The sequence below is a fragment of the Salarias fasciatus genome, chromosome 3 (genome assembly GCF_902148845.1).
Source record: "Salarias fasciatus chromosome 3, fSalaFa1.1, whole genome shotgun sequence".
Taxonomy (NCBI): domain Eukaryota; kingdom Metazoa; phylum Chordata; class Actinopteri; order Blenniiformes; family Blenniidae; genus Salarias; species Salarias fasciatus.
In genome coordinates this window covers 14,121,373-14,141,348 of record NC_043747.1, presented here as the reverse complement: position 1 = coordinate 14,141,348, position 19,976 = coordinate 14,121,373, and the positions used below count along the sequence as shown (strand labels likewise).

General features: G+C 42.6%; 2 protein-coding genes across 3 annotated transcripts; one reads left to right on the top strand and one right to left on the bottom strand.

The window, feature by feature from the left end:
- Positions 1-9,731: 9,731 nt before the first annotated feature.
- zdhhc21 (zDHHC palmitoyltransferase 21) lies at positions 9,732-13,534 on the bottom strand. Of its 2 annotated transcripts, none has more exons than XM_030088367.1 (8): positions 13,407-13,534; positions 12,812-12,976; positions 12,610-12,708; positions 12,350-12,461; positions 11,936-12,074; positions 11,644-11,760; positions 11,059-11,102; positions 9,732-10,012 (listed from the first exon to the last, which is right to left on the bottom strand). In XM_030088367.1, exons 2-8 carry the CDS (start codon positions 12,963-12,965, stop codon positions 9,880-9,882), a joined length of 798 nt encoding a protein of 265 aa, XP_029944227.1. In that variant the 5' UTR covers positions 12,966-12,976; positions 13,407-13,534; the 3' UTR covers positions 9,732-9,879. The 2 variants fall into 2 exon arrangements, with proteins under 2 accessions (XP_029944227.1, XP_029944226.1); XM_030088366.1 differs by having other exon boundaries at positions 12,812-12,990; positions 13,407-13,482.
- A 930-nt stretch (positions 13,535-14,464) lies between these two features.
- plaa (phospholipase A2-activating protein) lies at positions 14,465-19,593 on the top strand. The gene is made up of 14 exons (XM_030119544.1): positions 14,465-14,678; positions 15,860-16,053; positions 16,135-16,235; positions 16,346-16,466; positions 16,605-16,772; positions 16,904-17,039; positions 17,131-17,300; positions 17,398-17,549; positions 17,629-17,848; positions 17,940-18,005; positions 18,098-18,169; positions 18,276-18,383; positions 18,656-18,826; positions 18,917-19,593. Exons 1-14 carry the CDS (start codon positions 14,530-14,532, stop codon positions 19,483-19,485), a joined length of 2,397 nt encoding a protein of 798 aa, XP_029975404.1. The 5' UTR covers positions 14,465-14,529; the 3' UTR covers positions 19,486-19,593.
- Positions 19,594-19,976: the final 383 nt, after the last annotated feature.

The following is a 19,976-nucleotide window of genomic DNA, read 5'->3' as shown; positions in this document are numbered from 1 at the left end:
TAGCTGTGTGTGTAAATATAGAAAACTGATGGAAGATGAGGTTAATTAGTTCCAATATTGGGAAATGTGTTAAATGTGTTAAAGAGGGCCGCACAACTGTGTAGTGGTAAGTGCTCTCTCCTCACAATGAGAGTATGACCAGTTTGAGCTCAGATTCAGAGAAGATCAATGGCTCGGTGTGTGTGTGTGTGTGTGTGTGTGTGTGTGTGTGTGTGTGTGTGTGTGTTCGTGTGTGTGTCCAGGGTGGAACCTGCCGTCTCCCTTCGTCAGCACCCCCACCCCCACCCCCCTCACCTCACACCGTGACCCTGAATTAATAAAGCCGTTTGGAAGATGGATGAGATGTGAGAGAAAACTATAATAAGACACTTTGGAGAGCAGGCCTGGACGTTTCACCGGCTGTGGGGTCACACGCGGCCTTCCGTCTGTCCTTGTCCCCGAGGGGGTCGATGAAATATTATGGATCCAATGAAAATGAACCGTTATGCTTTCATCTTGAAGACGGTTACTAAATTTTTTCTAATGAAACACGGTTTGTTCTGGAGGCAGAAACAGAACATGTACAAAAATATTGGATTAATGCAGAAACCATATAAAATACTGCTTTTTCTTTTCTTTCTTTTTTTTTTTAACAGAACTTATGGCTCCAGCCTTCTTTTTAATGTTTTAATGTTCAACCATCATGGACATAAATTGCCCATAAACTGGGAATGGCTGCCCTAAAACATGTCTACACAGTAAGTATGAATGAAGGAGCAACCAGAATGTTATCGTTACAGATTCTAACAGGTAAACACGTTCAGATTACTGTATTTATAGTTTTATACACATAAAGAACAGATAAATATAAAACACCAGTGTTTCCAGTGTTTATTCTTGCTCTCTAAATGACTTATAAACTGATGTGAAGTGATTAAGAGGAGGGATCTGGAGTTTATTTATACAGTTGAGGCAGCTGAAATGTGAGCCAGAGGTTCGTCGCGTCACCTCACGGGTCAAATCTTCCTCCAACAACAATTACTACTGATGGAAATGAGGTGAGATTTCCACATCGTTCCCAACCTTTTAAAGGCCACTCGCTGAAATGTTTGTGAAAATATGAGTTGCTGAAGGACATTTCTATGCTTCAAGACTTTAAAGGTTCAGTAAGGATATAACATAACATCCCTGAAATGGAAGCTGAATAAAATCATACATTCTGAAAAAGATTTACAGAGATCAAAGACATGATTAAGTTAATATCAGTACTCGATGTGCAAAGCATTGCTCCATTTCCTCCCAGCATCGAAAACCAAGACGGCTGCAGCCTGACGAGAGCAGGTGAGTGAAATAAACGAAATAAAGCGGAGCAGAAAAGAGGCCCGAGCATTTCTCTCAGCTCACGAGACGCAGTAAACAAACCTCAACTTAAACCCTGCCGATGGGGGACAATAAAAGCTCGCCTGTAGTCAGACGAGTAAATAAATATTCAGAGAGAAATGTCAGCCCGCGTTGCCTGTTCAGCATGGGAAAGGCGCGGGCCGGACAAGGGCTCTTTGTCCAGCACTAAATTAACACGGCGGAGGGTCCACAGAGAGAGGTGCACTTGAGGAACACTCTGATACTAAAAGCCGGGCTGAGTACTTCCTGTAGTTACTCATCTCAAAATAACAGGATTTATGTGTAAAGTCTTCACCTCGCCGCTGCCAAGCCGAAACATCACTGGATTTAAACTGATGAAAGTTCAAGCATTCGGAAATTAATGTCATCGCCAAGGATGCTGTTTAAAAAAAATATGCTCTCCTGAAAAGTTTTTAAAAGGATGTGAAGAATCCCCTTTCCTTTTTAGTGCCGAAGCCAAAATCATTTATGGAGAAGCGTTCCCATAAAACCCCTCAATAAAGTGATCAATCCTGGCAGGAGCACAGAGGAAAACTGGTCTCAAAGCAAAAAACGCTGGCACCTTGAGTGGATTTCCTTTGATTAAAAACAGGAGGAGGAAAAAAAAAAAAAGAAAGAAAGAAAGAAATCTCAGGTCATCACGGGAGAAGGAGAGGACAGAGAGGCTGGACTCACCATCCACCACGTCCTGGCCGAGATGTCGTAGCAAAGCTGCCATTTGATGGACCTCTCCGTCAGCGTGGCGGCCATCCCTGCTCTCCCTGCGGAAGACCCGACACCTAATCAAAGAAGGGCATCAGTGGAGGCATGCTGGGCCACATGGAGGCCAGTCCCTGACAATGGTGCATTATGGGAAAGAAAAAAAAACAGTAACAGCTTGACCACTGACATGAACCTGACTGTAGTAATTATAAGAGCCTATATGACCCTGCGGCCCTCACCATCCCCCCCCACCCTCCTGCACAGACCTCCTCCCCCCTCTGTCCTCCCCTCTCCCCTCTCTCACTTGTGACTTATCAGCCATCACAAATAAAACACTGTTATAAGTTTAAAGGGAAAAAATGAAGGCAGAACTTGGGTTGGTCGGTGTCGATAGCTTACCTTTCGCCTTATGCTTCATCCTTTTTTGGGTTTTCCTCTGTCGATAAAGCGTGTAGCATCTTCTAACTCCTACATGAAGGAAAAAAAACACACGGTTGAGAACATGGGGTTACTAGAGATGATCGCTCATGCTCAAAGATCTGAAGCGTTGGAGTCACCGCCGGTCTCTGAGGGTTTTACTGCATGTGACTGTATTTTGAACCATAAATTAAGACGTGCGGAGCGTCCATGTAAATGTTATCTGAGTGCCAGTTGAAAAGACCTTTTCTCCCCTGCCACATTCCAATCCTCCTCACTGAGGCGGCTCGGTGGCAGCTGGATTTCCACACAGGGCCGGTGGGTGGACGTAGCAACAGTAACTTAGCATTAGATACAACAAATAGACCCTGCGGGGCGGAAAAGACCAAATCATGCAATAATAACAAACATCTCATTTGATTATGTGACCTTCCGTAGCCCCCGTTTCTCTGGGACTGTATTAGATAACTTCTACATTTCTTCTGGTTTCTACCACAGAAATGATGGAATAGAAGGTTTTACTGGAAGTAGTGCACAAGGTTTCAAAACCATATTCAATCACAGAAGCCATAACACAAATGACAATAGACAGGATGGAGGCATGTTTAGCAGGCATTCTAAGAAATACCCCAATATATATCAGTGTCAATTTAACTTCATAACCTCATACAGATTTAATGGTCATGATAGATCTGTGATGTTGGTCAGTTTGAGATTTTTCCATTATAAGAGAATTGGAAATAATAGTGATGATTTCAAAATGTATTTTAAGCAACAGATATAAACTGACCCTTGTATTAACTTTTAGAAAAATTCCTTTTAATTTTTCCAATTTTGACTATCTCAGAGCCTCATGGAGGGTTAAAGAAAACCGTCACAAAACAGCAATTATTGAAAAGAAATATAGATTTTTATGTGTATGTTCCCAAATGTTATTGGAAAAAGTTCAACATTGCAATGAAGTGAATAAATAAAATTAAAAAAAGAAAAATTCACAAAACCAAAACCAAAAACCAGCCTGGTATCAACCTGGCTATCAGGATTTCAAAAGCATTCCTGCCTTGTCACACAGAAACCACCGCTGTTGTTGTTGTTGTTCATTATCATTTTTCATTATCTTATGGTGTGTTTGAGCTATTTTATTGAATCCTTCATACCTTTAATTCTGTTTTATATTTATTTAATTCCGTTTAGTCTAGTTTCAATTCATTTACATTTCTTTGATTAGTTTCACTCTGTTTTTTTTTTTTATCTTTTTTTTAATTAACTTTTCTAGCTGTCTTTTGGAAATCCATTTTTTCCGGGTTAAGCCACGTGACCACCTTCGGAACATGGCGGCAGTGAAAACCTACCTGTTGCCCGTCGATGTGGCGGCTAATTGCGCCGTGTAGCCGCTCCTCGCATCTACCTGCTTCCAGTTGACCTTTTTTGCGGCGATAGAGGACTAATTAGCGGCCTCGTTAGGAGGCGGAGAAATGAACCGGTTCCTGAAGAGAGAGCACAGTAAAGGCGCCGAGCAGCTGCTGCTGGAGAGCGGAGGAGAGGGTGAATCACTCCGAGGGCAGAGAAGGTCACTAGAAGAAGAGGGAAAAAAAAATAAAAGACAGAATAACACTTTTTACATCGCAACCTCTGGCTATAATGAAATAAAATGAAAAAAAAAAATAAAAATTCGAAGGACTGCAGCCTCTTTCTACTTTGCTGGCTTGAGTCTGTCTACATCTAGGGTGTCAAACATAAGGCCCGTGGGCCAAAACTGGCCTGAGGAGGCTCCAATCCGGCCAGCCAAAGCGTCAATCAAGTAAGCAGTTAAAATATCTAAGAGAGCGTGTCTTTGCTCTTTCCGGGTTGGGCTTTCGGATGCTCGGTGGCGGCGGACGCCGTGCTTCCAGGTCACCGGGTTTGCGACCTCTCTGTCTGTGCTCCGTCGGATCGCTAGACGCCTCGTCCCGGGGACCTCCAGGTTGAAGTCAAGAGTTGCTTTTCAACAGGAATTTGAACTTGTGTCGATTCCCGTTGAGTTTACATTTCATCATGAAGTCATTTTAACTATCAACAAAGGACTGAGAGGAAAGATCATTGAAAAAAAAACAGGATTATCACAGAGGAAACAGCAAGTCTGACACATTATTGAGACAACAGCGAGTGCGTGCGTCTTCCTTATGGAGAAAGGGATGCGTTGAGGGTCGGGCGCACGCACAGAGCCGCTTGCACCTTATTGATTTTGAGGTTGAAATCAATACATTTTATCGCCTTGATTGGATTAACAGTTTCAAGTGCAACTTTTTAATTGGATTTCTGCTTTCTACAATGACAGCTTATTTGAAAATCAATACGCCAATCAATACCTCCGTGTTCGGAAATTTCAGCCGCGGAGCTGGAAATGGAGGAACTTCAGCCGCCGCCTTGCCACGAGGCCGGCTGCACGCGTGACTCGCTGAGGTCTAACAAATCTAATTATCTTATTCAAAGGGAGAAAAGTGCATTGTTAAATAACTCCTTGCTACGTTTAAGTGCAATCAGAAGGTCAATAAAAGCTCAAATTGTATTTTAAAGGCTCGCACAGGTCTTTAGAAGCCTTTATTGGGTACAAGGAAACTGCAGAAGAAGAAGGAAACATGTGGGATTGAAAAAAAGGCATCAAAAGCGCATTGAATAATCGGGATCATGAGGTACTATAGGATATATGGCCCATATGGACTTCAATCTCAAAAGATCTTTAATTAGTGATCCAATGATAAATTCTGCGTTCATAGCGGAGACTTAATCCGTGTCTCGGCTTGGCAGAATAGCAACAATACACGCCAAGCCGCTAACTCCAATCCGAGACAGGTAAACAGCCTCGTATGTGAGAAGATAACTGCTCCAAGCATCATTTATGTTTATCAGGCACGCGGCTAATTATTTCTTTTGTTCAGCCAGATGCCATAGACCATAAAGCTAGCAGGTGGTCCCTTATTTAATTAATCCAGTTGACCAACCATTACCACAGATTAAAAGCACATTCAGAGCCAGGCAGCTGCGGGGCTGCGATCGTCTCCACTGGACTCCTCACATGTTCCCGTCCCAAAGCCAACGCTGACGAATTAAAGGCGAGGAGGGTGAAAATCTTTGTACAGTGGCATAGTCAGAACCAGGGTTCTGTCACGATCAGGGCTACAAAATAAGTAATTAATGGATTAATCCAATAAAAAAACTTGTAGTTTTGTACAGTCAGCATGCCTATCTTTATTATTTTTCACCTTAAAATGTAATCAGCTTCACAATAATGACTGTGACTACAACTGGTATGTTCAAAAATATGGTAAAATTATTTGACAGTGACTGTACTGGTGATAACTGAATAACTGTCATTCAAATTATTGTTAAACCAGAAAGCATAAGAGCATAGAGGCTAATTTTGTTACACCTTAAAGTATTTAAAAAAGCTTAAAAATGTATTTAAAAAAACAATGAAAAATGGGAATGTAAATTAAACTATCATCTTTAAAAAAAATGAAAAAAAACTTTGTACCACACTTTAAAAAAAACAACAAATAAGTAAATAAATAAATAACAGAAGAGCTTTTCAATCTGCTTTTCTCTCTTCATATTCTTATTATTGCAACGATTGATTGCTTTTGAGGATTGTGTGAACATGGAAATATTTAGTCATTAAAAAATGATGAATAAAATGAACGAAAGATCATATTCATCCTTCAACAGGAACTGACTTATCTGAATAAAGTTTGACTGCAGTTTTTCTTTTATTTGGCCACAAACTGTTCAGGAGCTCGGATGTGAGGAAATATACAGTCAGGATGAATTTGAAATTACCAGTGATAATCCAACATTGATAAACAACAATATATAAATGAATGGGTGGATATGCTGTATCGTTTCATCTCATTTTATAAAAACAGGCAACCATTCAAGACAGACAGTTTAATTAACCTGAACTACTGAAGGTTTGCGCATATAAGAATGACTACAAACATAATTTTGCACACACACTGATGCCGTAGCTGATCTCCACACTGGATTATGTTTGATAGAAATGTAAAATAAATAATGAATTTAGTATATTTGCCCTCATGAACAAGCATTATTGAATGAGTCCACTTGATTGAGCATAATACTGGGAGGAAACAGACCATCTCACTGCTTTTCTTCTGTGTTTTTGGTCTCTTATTTGCTGTTAATGCTCCAATATGTTTGATGACTACTTCTAATTCTCTCATTTAGCGCGTGTTGGGTGCAAATTCAAGAAAAGGATGCAGTTTTAAGTAGATCATTAGTGTTAAAAGGCCCGAAGCATTGAAACCCCTCATTTGAATACTGATTTCATGCGATGTCGCTTGTCTTGTTTTACTTGATCAGCTGCAAAAAGCATTGAAACTGTCGGAGCCACCTGTTTGTGTGACTGTGCAAGTTACTAGTATACAGCTGATGCGAATGTTCAGGAGGAATTCTGCACCATTCCTCCACAAATCAGTTTCAGCTCGTCCATATTATAGATTGTTTCTGTCTTGAATGGCTCTCTTGTGGCCGTTCCACATTTTTTTTGTGAATCGGTTGTTATGGAGTCTTCTCACAAAAGACCTGGACACTTGTGCCAGGCAGCTGCAGTGTTGTCAGACTCAGTTTGAGTTAGAAAGCCTCATTAAATCTCATCACTGGTTATTCTGATGAAATGCGAATGGAGTTTGCACCTTTCCCATGAGCGAGTGGATACTTCAGGCTTCCTTCCTTTGCTGGTTCAGTTGAGTGCGTCGTTCAGCTCCAGGGTTGGTGGTTCAATTCCAGAATCCAGTAAAGCATGTTGAGACCACAGTGGGTAAAATCTGTTATATAATCAAAGCAACATTCGCCATTTACAGACATGCTTAAAAGGATTGACAGAAACAAAGCAACTCAAACTTATTTAGAATCTAATTTATTTAAATATGGATACCTATATATTCCTGTAATCACAATGAATACTCTTGTAATGTAGGCATTTGGAAATTCAACTTCAAAACCAGTGATATCATTAGAGTGCATTAAATAAATTTACAAAACACAAACGTTCCAGTATTTGAAGTCGAGATAAAACAGCTTTCAAATCACATTCAGAAAAACAAGAAATAAAAAAAACGTAAGGGTCCCATTAGAGAGCCCTGGGGGACGCCTGTTAACAGCTGAGAGGAGAAAGTACAACCTCTGAAAAAAAACAAAAAAATCCTCCACCAGTTTCCTCCTGCTTCTAATAAAAAGGAAATAAGCCTTTGTGTTGTTCTGTGATTAACTTTTTACGGTGTAGATATTAGCATGAAAATATGCTGTACAGCTAAACGCAGCAGCTACAGTCGTGTTTCTCTTGGCGGAGGTTTACTGACGGACCGACTGCTCTCCAAGTCAGGCAGTCACACAAAAAGACACACACCAGTTTATAAACTCTGCAGCACACAGACAGACTTTAACAACCCCTTTAACTAGAAGAATGGCTTTAGTGATACACAATGCTTATTGCTTTCGGACGGCTGAATTAATCTTAAATATGTTTCAGTGCCAGTCACAAATTAAAAAAAAAAAAAAAAAAAAAAAGAGATCACAAACATCCAAAATTCTGACTATAACTGATAAAAAAACATTCATGCAAACAGTCTGAGGAATCCCCACCGACACCACACAGCAAAGTACCACTGACGCAACAAAGCAGACTGTGCGTGAATGTGAAATTCAGTGCATAATATCGAACCGCTACCTCCAGAAACGTGGTGGAACATGCATCTCGTGAACGCTCGCCGACTATTGCAACATTTCCCCTGTTCTTTGGCTTGTACCACACGATGAAGCTGACAAACTGTAAGCAGGAACACAAAACCCGAAGAGGCACTTAAAAAACTACTTGAATATTGTGATATTCCCACATATATTAAGTTTTGTTTACGTACATTCTCAGATAAACGATTGCCATGTAATGCAGATGAGTACAAACATATTGATATCATTATCATCGTCATCAATAAAACCTCTTAACCGTTCCACAAATAGAGCAAAACTACTATAAATAAATCTCCAGTGCACCAGCGAGCGGACCAATCTGCTTCGCTCACTATCAAGAAACAAAACTAAACATTTTGATCACGAATGCAAGTTTGTATTTAGCCTTTAACCAGCAGCAAACTAGCTTAGCGTTGAGATTGGAAAACGACAGTTTGTTAAAAAGCAAGAAAACAAGCTGCAGGTCGGCAGATTGTTGGGTTTTGTCAACCGTGAACATGATAAGTGGCTTCTGGAGGCTGAAGTCGCCATGGCAGGTGTAATGTAGAGAGGTAGAAGACGTCTGAAGGTTGGGGAGGAGGGGCGAGGGACGGGGTAAAGGGCTGAATATCGACCCACGAGGAGGTACAGGTGGACCTGACTGCGTCATTTCTCTGGGTTTGACATAAACCAACAATGGCCTTTTGATCAGATGGGTTTAAAAACACCGTACTTCGTGGCTTCGCTGAAAGCTAAGCTAACCAGCTCCTGGCTAACATGAGCCGAGATACTTCACATAAAATAAAAGTCTGTTTTAACTTATCTCATGATATGACACTTAAAACTCCATAAAAACAAGCTATAATGACCTTAAGTGGATGTGGAACAATAAAAAAAGAAGGATATTGTAGCGTGAACTTGGTTCTAATTATGACTTCTTTTCACATTAGCATAGTAAAGCTATTCTATTACATATTTCAGATCCATTCAAGTCCTGTATCCTAACAGAGACATACAGCGGTGTTCAAGTTACCATCTCACTTCAGCAAGTCATGCATCACAGCAAAACGTAGAATAGATAAAAAGATTCATATAACGATAAAACAGAAACATTCATCAATCATTAAATGCAGACCAGTGGAAGGAATGAGAGAACAGAGAGAACAAAAAGCCTCGTGGCGTAAGTGACGAATGAACAACAAACCAAGGCACAAACCTGATACAAAAACTCCTCTCTGATAAACATGCTGAAGTTATCCCCATTCTGTCAGGAGTTGATTAAAGGTCAGCAGTGGAGGCTCTTTATTACAGTAACCTGAGAGGGGTCTACCTCGCCAGCTGCTTTGCAGGTCAACCTCTTCCATCCTTCTGAAGGAGGAAGGTGTCCGAACGCACAAAGTCGCAGTCACAGTGAGTAAAAAAAGCATCGTATCCATCACTCTCGGAGGTGTTTCATGACCCTGTTCACTGTCAACCCGGGCCTTATAAAGAAAAACGGACAAAAAAAAAAAAAAAAAAAGCTTGGAGTATCCGCTGACGAACCACGACCACTGCCCGGCGCTCGGAGCGGGAAGGAGGTCGGCGAAGGCGAGCGGATGGGTCGGTGAGGGAGTATACAGTGTCTCGTCTGTGCAGGTGGGAGGCGGGCCGGCCGGCCTACACGTGGGTGCGGTAGTGGTGGGTGCCTTTGAGTGGCTTCCTGCTGCGGAGTGGGAAGAGCCACAGGAGCTTCCAGCGGGTGCCGCAGACTTCTGCGAGGGCCCACTGCCAGGATCTCTTCATGCTGTATCTGATGGGAGGCATGGACAATAACCACACATGTGGGGTTAACGGCACTGGTTTGAAAAAAAAAAAGGTGGATCGTTTGTTGCATTTTCGATGACTCACTGAAACCTGCTTGTTTATACAGGGAGCGACATAAAAGACGGCTTTTTCAGGTTTGTGCAGGCTCAACAACCACTGTACCCTTCATAAAGTTTGTCTTGGAATGTGAGTAAACTGACAAGTTTCACACCAATGTGCAATGTGGAAGGACGTTTCCACACAACAAGATGATCAGGCCGGTGTTTGAACACACTATGGTCTTTATCTCATCTTAAGAATTGATTATGGATTAACTGCATCCTATAAATGTATTATCTACAAAAAAGGATATTAAATATGACACTATTGGGCACGCTTTCAAAAATGGATGTAGTTTTCTTTCCCGTTTTTGCATCTTTTTAAGATACATCGAACAAAAATATGAACGCAACATTGGTTTCTGCTCCCATTTATCATTATCTGAACTCAAACAGATAAGACTATTTCTACATACACAAAAGGCCTATTTCTATCAAATACGGTTGACAAATGTGTCTGTCACAGGTGTGGCAGATCAAAATGCTGATTAAACAGCAGGATTATTGCACCGGATGTTTCTTGGGTTGGCCACAATAAAAGAACACTCTAAATGGTTCAGTTTTATCACGCGGCGCAAGTTTTCAGGGAGTGTGCGATCGGCATGCTGACTGCAGCAATGTCCACCAGAGCTGACGGCCGTGAGCTGAATGTTCATTTCTAGACCAGAGGCCGTCTCCAAAGGTGTTTTGCAGAATTTGCCAGAACATCCAACTTCATATTTGAAAAGACAGGCCTTTTGGGTGCATAGAAACAATCTTTGATCTTCCTACATTCATGTGGGATCGAACAAATACGCTTTTCGAAAGCATCTCCTCAAGCATAAACCCTGAGAAGTTTTTCAGAAGGTGAAATATAGCAGCAGGTTCCCCCAAACATGAAGAATTTCTTTTACTTCAAATAAAAAAGAAAGGACTGCGGGCAGGGCACACTCACATTTCATTTGAGAAGGTTGACATTTTCTCAATAGTGGTCATATCCTGCAAGAAGTAAAATAACAAAGTGAAACGACTGGATCATTTTCCACAATAACTAAATCTGACAAAACACTATTAGTTTTCAGCGTAATTCCAACTAATTTTCTAATCCGCCGTGGATATCTCACACTACTTCTGCAGGCTTGTAAATGACTTTATTATTAAATTAATTTGTTCTGTCAGTAAAAATAAATATGGATTGATGTCTTGTGGGTGAGTGACGTCATGTCTTGGATTACAAACACATCACAAACACTCTCTAGTTTCGTGTCTATTGATCACTGCATTACGGGCATCGATTGCTTTATTTCTGTATACTGAGTCACGCCGGTCTGTCTGAAGCTGCTGCTTTGTTTGTCTTGCTTTCAACAGCTCGAAAGGTAACGCTCTATCCCGTTCATTTTACACTTCCTGCAAAATAAAGCGCAGCACGGACGACACAACATGATCTCATTAGCACGACGGCGGCAGGTGGGAAGACACTTCAAATATCAGCCGAGACGGGAAAAGACAGGAAGTCGTCCGGCGATGATCGAATACTCACAGAGAGAATGCCCGTCATCTGAGTGTAAAACAAGCTCGACATGCCAACCAACATGACCACGCCCATGAGCGCCGAGACTCGCAGCAGGGCCAGCTCATGACGCGTTGTAAACTTCTCCTGGGGAGAGTCAATCAAATCAAACAAGCCTCGTGTGAGCCACGGAAATTAAAGCATGGAAAACATGTTTAAATCCATCTGAATACAATCAGTGCATATTTGGAGACTGATTTTTTTAACACTATACAAGTTAATGTATTTTGCAGCGAGTAGGCTAAAAAAAAGAATTATGTACCTGGTCAAGTGTTGTCAGTGGCTGGAAGTAATAATACTGGCAGAAGTCCAGCACCAGTGTGAATAAACTGAGAAGTTGAGCATAGAAGCACAGCTGCAGGAAGAGCCAGTGGTTGTCTTCTCCCACACAGTTATTAATCCTGAAAGGAAAAAAAAAAAGACTGGATTCAGTGTCATCATGTGGCTTTGTGATGGCAATATGAAATAAAAATACATCTTTGATACCAATTACAGGCCAATTAAAAGCAGGGTACACCCTGGACGGATATGCAGTCCGTACAAGCAGGCAGTTGGCTGTTTGAACTCAGTTTCTGTTAGAGGATACGACTTTGGTCCAGATCATTGTTCTATTATCCTCCTTTGAATTCAACAGATACTAAACGACAGCTCAATACCTTCAAGAGTGTGTGCTCACCAAGGACAGTGGTGGTCCATCCTGCGCACACAGTGGCCACAGCGACTGCAATGGTGTGATCTTTTAGGTCTCATTAAGTTGCATTTATTGCACAACTCCCATTGCTCTCTTTCTGCAACATAAAAGCCACTGTTACTGATCTATTGGCAATAATTACACATGTCTCGCTGCAGATGTTTTTACTGTAGAGATAAGGACTGAATAATTAACAGTAGATGTCAATCACAGGTACAGGTATGAATTTTTTTTTGTGCCCATACCAGAGTGAGGTATGTGAGGATCCGCAGGAAGACGGCCGGGATCTGCCGTGGAAGCTCTGAACAGGGCTGCTATGCAGAGACCCGATGCTATGTAGTAACCTAGAAAAACACACATTCATACAGTTTCATACCAAACTGACTCATTCGCAGTGGAAAATACTTAAAAATCATGTGTCGACAGACGTGAAAGAAGGACACTCACAGACAACTATTGCCCAAGGGATGTGACCTTCGTCGTAGTGTGGAAGCAGAACCAGTTTGGGGATGAAGAAGGAGTTGTAGAGCCAGATCCCAAACACCAGGCTGATGCACAGCCAGCCCATGGGATCCACCACAAAGTGCAGGCGAAGCTTCATGGCTGCAGGGACTGCAACACATCAACTGTTCAAACAAAACATGTGCTTCTTACTATCAGACAGAGGCATAATGCACATGAGGAGGATTGATAATGTCTTTTTATAACATATATTGGAGACCATCTCTATTCAATACAGCCTGATCATTACAGTGTTATAGCAGGTGTTCTAAAACAAATCCCGATGTTCATGATATTTCACTCAGTATTGACTGAATCGATTTTGACAAGATGTATCCCCATACAGGCAGCCTTGCTGAGCTCCATCACTGATGATAGCCCTGCCAGCGGTGCTTCCTGGGCTCGGCTCTGCAGCCCCTCCGTCAAGCTAACATCTGCGGGCCCGCCCTGTTTAATTTATTTATCGTCACGGACTCCTGGCGCTTTACGCGGCGAGAAGCGTCCCCGGTGCTTTCACTACCGAAAATGAAGGGATACTCACTTGTTTTTCAGCGCAGGTCTCGGCGGAGGTACTTCCTCATCGGAGGATGAAAGCACGGCCGCAGCAGGTTCTGCTGCTTCTCGCTACCTGCTTCCACTTCCGGTCCGGCCCTTCAAAAACAAGAGTCCGCCAGCAGCACGCTGGAAGGAAGGTTTTACTGATGTACTTTTCTTGACATATAGCCGAGTTAACAGTGCTGTTGTTGTCGTGTTATTACTGGTTCATTTATTTATGTATTTTTGCCAATTTCCTGTAAAATTTGCATTTTTCCGGTAGCGTGATTGATCGACATGTGTTCAGGTGACGTGGATCAAAAACAGCCTGCTGCCCCCCTCCGGTCAAACCTAATAAATGCTTATTTGCCAGTTGTGCAAAAATTGTGGCATTGACAAGCCACCAGGGTGCAGCTTATCTTTTTTTCCCCCATTCATTGGTGTTATCTGGTGAATACGTTCAAGTGGTCACGATTACAGCACAGATGGAGAAATGTGTGTACAATAAAGATAACTTCAACAATTTGACAAGTAATTCTGGTCATAATATGAGCTATTTTTAATGCTATATCTGGACAACTGTTTTGTGCTTTAAAAGATGTGAATGCTTTATTGAAAAAAATCCACTGTGTCTGTAAGTTGTGTAAAAGTGTTATGTGTCCAGTAAAAAAATAACCTTTAGACAGACGCTGTTATTAAATTCCATTAAATCTAGGCTCAGAGATTAAGTAATTGAAAAAATACATAAAATATTTATCAGTTAAGTAGAATTTCTTTTCGTTTACAGTCATCAAATAGTCCAAACAACATATTCTCAAAAAAAGTTTAAATAATTTTCATTATCAATATGAATGAAATCACACAATTTCTGTCAAATAACTGTTGCAGGATATTCATTACAAAAGCTACATTTTACATTAATTTATTTTTTAAATCTATATTTTAAAGGATTGTAATAGGATAAGATTAAGAGGCGCTTTCTTATCTTTATTTATAATCAAGCAACAAAAGTGTTGTCAAACATGTAATTCATCTGACAGCGGATGTGACGTCATTCCTTTTCCGCTAGCATTAGCGGCTGGTGTTTGTTGACAGCGGCGCCGCTCCAGCTTTTCCCTCCTGTGTTCGCTATGGCATCATCTAACACCTACAAACTCAGGTGCTCCATCCCGGGCCACGAGATGGACGTGAGAGGCCTGACGGCGGCTTTTTTCCCGGAGGGATCCTTCGTGTCTGTGTCCAGAGACCGAACCGGAAGAGTCTGGGTACCAAACTCAAGGTAGCTTTAGCATTAGCTTTCTGCTGACTAACTGAGCCGACCGGTTTCGATTTACTTAGTAAAATGTCTGTGGTCAGGATAGGCATCTGGGCAAGAACTCAGCCAGGACACGAACTACATGAAGCGAAATATCCATTTGCTAGTTACCAAGTTTACGGATTGAAAAAGTAATAACAGGCGTGTCGCGAAAAAGCGTTTTGCTAGCGGCTCAAATTAGCTTTGTCATTCATTCACATGTAACTGTTGAGTGATCCGTTTCATTCTTCTATGAGGAAACATCTTCTTTATTCATTAAGCTTATATAGACTGACATCTGATTTTTAAACTTTTATAAAGCTAACTGCACAAAGAAGCCAAAAGCCGAAGTCTTTCAATTCAACTCTAATTCAAAGGTATCTGAGCTGTAGCTCAAAGGCAAGGGTAATGTTTGCATACCACTATTTACAAGGAAATGCATTTCCTTGTTTTTCTATTATTAAGACAAATGTAATAAAATAAATAAAATGTATTATTTATAAGAAGGCCTGTGCAAGTAAGTTTTTTTTAAAAGTCCTGATTTAAAAGAAGTCAGTGTTTCATGAGGACTCAAGTGTTGAGAAAGTGAGGAGCATAGGAACCACGGCCACCCAGAGCTTGATAGACAGGAAGTCATTTTTGAAGTGGATCATTTGACATTCAGGCAGCCAAACAATAATAACTGTTACAACAATCAGTTTCATTTTGACACATTGTTTATGAAGTGCAGCTTTGATTAAAAAATTAAATGAGATATGAGGTGAGTGCAAGATGTTGTTCAAGAAAATAACACAAAGTGCTCATATTTGTTTAAATGGTTTTGTCCAAGAGGAATGATTAGTTGCTGGACCAGTTTTATTTTTGTTACTCATGGGATTAAAACTGAAGCGCTTCTCTCTGATGTTGCTGTGTTTTATCCTATTACTGGAAAGAGTTTTAAATGTAAAAAGCCTTAATGGAAACCTAATATCTTCTCGTTCATGAGTGAAGCAGGCTAGAGGCTAGAGAAGTGGACCTGAGGTTGTAAATTTGTAGGTTTGATTCTCAGAGCAAGACCCTTGATCCCCAGCAGCTCCTCGGAGTGCCCTAATGTGGCTGTCACATCGATTCTCAGTCCATCTGTAAATCCATGCCCACTCAACATGTCTGCTCTCTTCTTTTCGCAGCCCAGACAAAGGCTTCACAGAGATGCACTGCATGTCCGGTCACTCAAATTTTGTATCCTGTGTTTGCATCATCGCTCCTAATGAAACGTATCCTCGGGGACTTGTAGCGACAGGTGGAAATGATAATAATATTTGTGTTTTCACACTGGATCAACCACAACCCCTGTTTACTCTCAAAGGTCACAAAAACACTGGTGAGTTGTGTCTTCATTGTTCATTTTTTTCAAATTTCAAACACCTCCAGGCTCCATCTTTTTATGCTTTATTCAATACAGTTTGCACGCTATCATCTGGGAAATTTGGGACACTTCTGAGTGGCTCCTGGGATACAACAGCCAAAGTCTGGCTCAATGAGAAGTGCATGATGACTCTGCAGGTATGCTGAAGTTTAATTGAAGATTATCTTGGTTTCACATGTCAAGTCAAAGCAAAGCGTATTCAAGAATTGTTTCAGAACAGTGGCTCTGTTTGATGGTTTTCTATTAGGGCCACACCGCTGCAGTGTGGGCTGTCATCATTTTACCTGAACAAGGCCTGATGCTCTCAGGATCAGCAGATAAGACCATAAAACTCTGGAAGGCTGGTCGGTGCGAGAACACGTTTACAGGTGAGAATTAGCTCGTGGGCAGTTTGGTTGTTCCAAGTGTTTTAACATTGTAACACAAAACACTCTGGGCTTTTTGTCAATTTGTATCTTTCATTGCTGTGAGTACATTGTAGTTTTGGTGTGTTTATTCCATTTTAGGCCACGAGGACTGTGTAAGGGGGCTAGCAGTGATCAGCAGCACTGAATTCTTGTCATGCAGCAATGACACAAGTATCAGAAAGTGGCTGGTGACCGGAGAATGTCTACAAGTTTATTACAGTCACACCAACTACATCTACAGCCTTGCTGTCTTCCCCAATGGCCAAGGTTCGTTCTTCATCATCATATTTTAAGGCATGTGTAGGAGGTGAATTGAAGCAGGCTCTGCTGCAGCAACAAGACTTGTAGGACTGTTCCAGAAATCTGAGAGTAAGCATCATCACTGGTTTCTTTCTCAGATTTCATAAGCACAGGAGAGGACCGGACTCTGAGGATCTGGAGGAAGGGAGAATGCTCTCAGACCATCCGCCTGCCTGCCCAGTCTGTCTGGTGCTGCTGTATTCTGCCTAATGGGGATATAGCTGTTGGAGCCAGGTAAAAAAAAAAAAAAGTTGATCATTATTTCATTAATTAAAAAAGAAAAACTGTTGCATTTACAAAACCTCTGTGGCTTCTCTGATCACAGTGACGGCATCATCCGTGTGTTTACGGAAGCCGAGGACCGCATGGCGAGTGTGGAGGACCTGCAGGCCTTCGAGGATGAGCTTTCCAAAGCCACCATCGACCCCAAGACCGGCGATCTCGGAGACATCAAAATGGAGGACCTTCCTGGACGAGAGCACCTGAACGAGCCTGGTAGTGAAGTTTTCTCGTGGATATTTGGTTATATGAGACTTTCAATCTGTTCTTTGTTTATCAAGATTGACTTGGGTCTTTTTTTTGTTCCACGTAGGCAATCGTGATGGACAGACACGCTTGATTAAAGATGGGCAGAAGGTGGAGGCGTATCAGTGGAGCGTCAGCGACGGGCGCTGGGTGAAAATCGGAGACGTGGTCGGCGGCTCCAACCAGCAGACGTCAAAGAGCGTGATGTATGAAGGAAAGGTAAAAGGCACACCCCGATCGACGCCGAGAGCGACTGTCGGCGAGACCCGTCACCACGGAGAACGTGTTCTGCCCTCAGGAATACGACTACGTCTTCACCATCGACGTGAACGAGGGCGGGCCGTCCATGAAGCTGCCCTACAACGTGTCGGAGGACCCCTGGCTCACGGCGCACAACTTCCTGCAGAAGAACGACCTCAGCCCCATGTTTCTCGACCAGGTGGCAAATTTCATCATCGAGAACACCAAAGGACACGTGGTGGGACCCGCCCAGCCCGTCAGCGGCGACCCGTTCACAGGTCAGGCTTTAGAAAAAGAAAAATTTGTCTGACATTCAGGTCGCATCAGAGCACAATTCCACTGATGGTGTTGGGTCTCCTCCGTTGACAGGAGGAGCGCGTTATATCCCCGGCTCCTCTGGTGACAGGCCAGGCTTTGGTGCTGATCCCTTCACTGGTAACGTACCTGGATTGATTTGCTGCTGAGGGCATTTCCCAGCATTCTGTGGAAATGCAGATTCTCAGCTGTGTTTTTATTTTCTTTCTCAGGCTCTGGTCGCTACATCCCAGGATCGGGTCCCAACATGAGTGCTCCCGGAGGCGTAGCCGATCCTTTCACAGGTCTTTTAACATCTTTTAACCACCATGCATTCATGTTGGTGTTTGCAGTTAATTCTTTTGAATGGTGTTTGCACCTCTCATGCCGACTGTTGTTCCCATCTTGCAGGAGGAGGTGCCTACTCCTCAGCAGCCCTGAGAGAGACCACGACCAACATCTACTTCCCAAAGACTGATGGTGTGACCTTTGAGCAAGCCAATTCCTCTCAGATCATTGGTAAGGTTTTTAGTTTTATTATGAAAACCTGCATCACGCAAAAATCTTTGGTCATGTATATTTTTTTTCCATTTGTTGTCTTGCATAAAGTACTCAATGTCAAAGGAAGATGGTTAAACAACTCTGTCATTGCGGTTGGCAACAGTGAACACTCTTGATTGTATCAAATAAGATTTGACAGTTCTGAGAGGTTTTCAACTGCATTTTTAAAGAGTATCTAAATGTTATTTTTAGGACCTTTTTGTATCAGTCGCTTATTCTTTCTTCACCAGCCAAGTTGAAGGAGCTGAACGGAGGCGCCCCGCAGGAACACAAGCTCTCTGAGGAAGTCCTGGAAAGCGTGGAGAGGCTGCTCATGTCTGTGTGTGGGCCCGGCTCCTCTGAGCCTCCCCCGACCATGCAGCAGATCAACGACCTCTGGAGAGCTGCTCACTGGCCTGAAGGTACAACAGTGTGATTCGATTGTGTTCAAAGATGAATCGTTGATCCTCACCACCGCACAGCCCTGAAATCTCCCAACCTCTGTGCCGTAGACATAGTGTTCCCTGTCCTGGACATCGTGAGGCTGGCAGTGCGTCACCCACAGGTTAATGAAACGCTCTGTGGAGAGGCGGAGGGAGTCCAGATGTGCAACCACCTGCTGAGCCTGATGAGGCCCGAGGGGCGGCCCGCCAACCAGATGCTGGCGCTGCGGACTTTGTGCAACTGCTTTAGCGGCAGACACGGCCGAGCCCTCCTCATGGCCCAGCGCGAAGCGGTGCTGGCGCGCGCCGCCGACCTGGCCACCGTCTGTAATAAGAACATCCACATCGCCTTGGCCACGCTGGTGCTCAACTACGCCGGCTGCCTGCACAGCCAGCCCGACCTCGAGGCCAAGGCCCAGTGCCTGTCGGTGGCCAGCCGAGCTCTGGAGACCGTACAAGACAAGGAGGCCATCTTTAGGTTGCTGGTGGCCTTGGGAACCACTGTGGCCTCGGACCAGACGGCCCAGGACCTGGCCCGCTCCCTGGGGGTCACGTCTCAAATCTCAAAGTACTCCTCAGTGTCTGATCCGTCAAAAGTGGGCGAGTGTTGTCAGCTGGTTTTAAAACAACTCCAATGAAGTGAATGATTAGATGATTTAAAAAGAAAAAAGAAAAAAAAAACACTACTTTGTATTATGCTTAATCTGTTGTGGTGCAGAAATTATTGTATGTTATACAATAAAAAAAAAAAAGACAAATCAAAACTGTCTTCTTTCTGTGAGCTTTCAGTACTACTTGGTTTGTGTTTTATTTTGCAAACACCTTAAAGTTTCACAATGAGGAACTGGCGTGATTTGATTATGATTGTAATGCGGTTGCTTAACAATTCAAATGATTAATAAGGGATACTTTTGTGTATTTTTCGTTTATACATTTCTTCACATACTGTACTATACAGTATTGGGAAAGAATTTCCTCAGGTTGGTTTGCTGGCTGCACTTTACACCAGTGACTCTCACTGCTGCCTCACAGTGAGAAGGGGTTCACATAGTGACCGGGGCCTTTCTCTGTGGAGTTTACATGTTCTCCCTGTGTGTTTGTGGATTTCCTCCAAGTACTCCGCTTTCCT